Source organism: Vollenhovia emeryi, unplaced genomic scaffold (genome assembly GCF_000949405.1).
Source record: "Vollenhovia emeryi isolate VEMERY1.0 unplaced genomic scaffold, V.emery_V1.0 DF943417.1, whole genome shotgun sequence".
Taxonomy (NCBI): Eukaryota; Metazoa; Arthropoda; class Insecta; order Hymenoptera; family Formicidae; genus Vollenhovia; species Vollenhovia emeryi.
This window is the reverse complement of record NW_011962949.1, coordinates 1-3054: the sequence shown is the minus strand read 5'-3', so window position 1 is coordinate 3054 and position 3054 is coordinate 1. Positions and strand designations below refer to the sequence as shown.

At 34.3% G+C, this 3054-nt stretch overlaps 1 protein-coding gene across 1 annotated transcript; it reads right to left on the bottom strand.

The window, feature by feature from the left end:
• Positions 1-6: 6 nt before the first annotated feature.
• LOC105565796 lies at positions 7-3040 on the bottom strand. Its single transcript, XM_012019287.1, has 5 exons — positions 2903-3040; positions 2675-2792; positions 1311-1389; positions 429-545; positions 7-367 (listed from the first exon to the last, which is right to left on the bottom strand). The coding sequence occupies exons 2-5, from the start codon at positions 2790-2792 to the stop codon at positions 265-267; spliced, it is 417 nt and encodes a 138-aa protein (XP_011874677.1). The 5' UTR covers positions 2903-3040; the 3' UTR covers positions 7-264.
• Between the last annotated feature and the right edge of the window lie 14 nt (positions 3041-3054).

Genomic DNA, 3054 nt, shown 5'->3' with positions numbered 1-3054 from the left:
TATTCTCATTTATCTTACGCAGTAGAAAATATGTAATTATTATGATCTATTATATTCTGTCCAAAATAGTTGGATAGAAACATATATATCACAGCAACGAGTACAAAGAGAAACGGAAAAAATAATTCCATAACATTATACCCAAATGATGCAATCTGAAAAATCGAATGAATCAATTTTCTAGACATATGTACTTCTTGGTATTTTATTGTTAATATGCATAATTTCGAAACAACTCTTATATATTATTATATAAAACAAAAATCAAAAACATACACAAAACAAATTGATGCTTATGCAAATAATGCCACACGCTATTAAACAAGCTATCATCACATCCACTACTGACAACAAGCTCATGGTCAATCTTCGAAAATAAAAAATGTTACTAAACATACCCCTTGAATATTGTCAACGTAAATACATACTTCATAGCTTGTCGATGCATGTTTACCGCATAAATTATACCGTTGGTCATCAAGATCTCCTTTTTTAGTGTAATGTTTTGTAAAATGTTGAAACTCATTGCATGCTCAATACGGTAGCTACAAATATTGTTACAATGACAATTGTAATTATACAGGGTGCTTCGCTTTTTGACTGCCGTTCACGGGAAGGTAGAGAGGACCAAGACAAATAGAAAAGTCCTCTACCATTTTGCACTTGGAGGTATAGTTATCGAGATATTAATGTTCAAAAATCGCCATATCAGCCCGAGCTACTGGCAAATGTAAGCGCGCGGTAAAATGCGTCCGCCCGCCCATTGATTACCGCTCGAGGCGGTGCGCGGTGAGAAGTAGGAAGGTTCGCCGCCGTCGTCCGCCGCTTACGCGACCGCTTGCACACTCAACTTGTTAATATGCATAATATTAACTTGCATATTTGCTATTTATGCAAGGTCAACTTTTTTCATAAGTCTCCCTACTCCCCGTTGCGCACCGCCGCGAGCGGCGGCCAATGGGCGGACGGACACATCTCACTGCGCGCTTACATTTGCCGGTAGGTTGGGCTGATATGGCGATTTTTGAACATCAATATCTCGATAACTATACCTCCAAGTGTAAAATGGTAGATGACTTTTCTATTTGTCTTGGTCCTCTCTACCTGCCCATAAACGGCGGTCAAAAAGTTGCAGAGCACCCTGTATAACAATTTATTAAATGACACCATTTTCAGCTAAAAACAAAGCTTTACATACAACTTTTATATATTAAATCATATTATATAAAAATAATATGTTTTGTACACTAGTTCCACTAGTTACTTATTGGACTTTTATAATTCATTCTTATCCACATTGTAACACCTACCTAGCAATTCTAAACATTCCACAGGTATGTTGAATGTAAGTAATGAATATTGTACCTGTTCCTACTGTTATAATCCCACCTATAAGAAATGTTACGTATATGTGCAATATAATTAAGTAGAAATATTTTTCTTGGTCGACAAAGTATTCTATCATAATAGGAAAATGATACGGTTGAGATATATTGATGGGTACAATGGCATTCATTAGTTTCGACCAAAATGGAATTATAATACAAGTAAATAATCCAAAAACTGCAAATACTACAAAACATAAAAATGGCATTTAAATTCATAAATGTGTAATATTATGTAATTATTTTATGTGCACGTATGGATATTAAGGAAAAATATTTACTCAAGCGCAAATTTGATTTTAAAGTTGAAAACTATTTTCCTATTTTATTCGATCTATGAACATATTTGCTATTTATTGCAAGTACATTTTCATGATTAATGTTTTAATATATCCATGTAATATATTATATATAAATATAGATATAAAAGTTACAATCTAGTTAATATACTACAGTCACTTTATATTATAATATACAGGGTGTCATGTAATACCCGCCTCATCTCTTATTTACGGATAAAGCGGACTAGACTGTGTCGGAAAGTCCTCCACCATTTTGCAACTTTCGCAATAGTTAATGAGTTATTAATTATTAAAAAATCGCTATCTTTTAATAATAGAAACAGGCTTGTGCAAACAGCGTATATTTGATAAGATACAGAATTACTTGAGAGAGTATAAGACCATGTAACATCCAGCTTGCTACGTAGATACGAGACGACAGGGATCCACTAACTAGACCTGGGAGAGGGGTTTCTCGGTAGGGCCAACCTAAGGACTGTCGTGGTAGAGTTAGATGTCGCTATTTCTCGTCAGTGTTGTCCTTGATAAATAGATGTTGTGAACACTTTCCAACACTATCTTAGCCCGGCCTATTACCCAATTAAAGCGCGCTGAGAGATGCAACCATCCCGCAATCGGTGTTGCTAGGCGTGCGAGGAGTTGTTTATTATACGTAGCCTTTGCTGTCTATCATAAACAATTCCCCACGCACTTAGCAATGCCGATCGGGCGGTAAACCGGGCTAAGACAGCGATTTTTAATAATAATAACTCGTTACCTACTGCGAAAATTACAGAATGGAACAGGACTTTTCGACTCACAATCAGTCTAATCCGCTCTATTCGTAAATGAGAGGTAAAGCGGGTACTACATAACACCCTGTTTAATAATGTAAAAGTTGTAATCAAATAATAATGCAAAAAACAATTTAGCTTCACAGCATATTACTACATTTTTAATTGAAAATAGGATTATTATACATGCAGAAATCAATACACATTGTCCTACCTGTAAGCGTAATTGTGTAACGTTTTGCAATACAACTATATTTTTTTACAATAGCAATTTCATTTTTATCCTTTAAGTTGTTAAGTATATGTTGAAGCTCCGTCAGTAACTTTTTCATCTATCATTTTATTAACTTTATATGTATACTATTGTTGTATACATTTAAAAACATTACTTGACAAACAGATTAATCCTATATAGTGGATACACTAAATATCATCAACTTACAACTTCAATTTTAACACAGAATGCATAATACTGTATTATAAATACTGCAAAGAAAGATACAGAAGACAGCACTTTGGTAATAACATCTGAAGTGCATTGTAGCGTAACTAATGGTGTCAGCTGCAAGTAGAGATAGTTCTATACAATTTTAA

Excerpts from the sequence above, each read along its gene's own strand:
- LOC105565796 (XM_012019287.1), bottom strand. The coding sequence starts at position 2,792 with ATGAAAAAGTTACTGACGGAGCTTCAACATATACTTAACAACTTAAAG. Across the intron at positions 1,390-2,674 it reads TTACACAATTACGCTTACAG|GTGGGATTATAACAGTAGGA; the intron begins GTAGGACAATGT and ends CATTTCTTATAG. Across the intron at positions 546-1,310 it reads GGAATGTTTAGAATTGCTAG|CTACCGTATTGAGCATGCAA; the intron begins GTAGGTGTTACA and ends CAATATTTGTAG.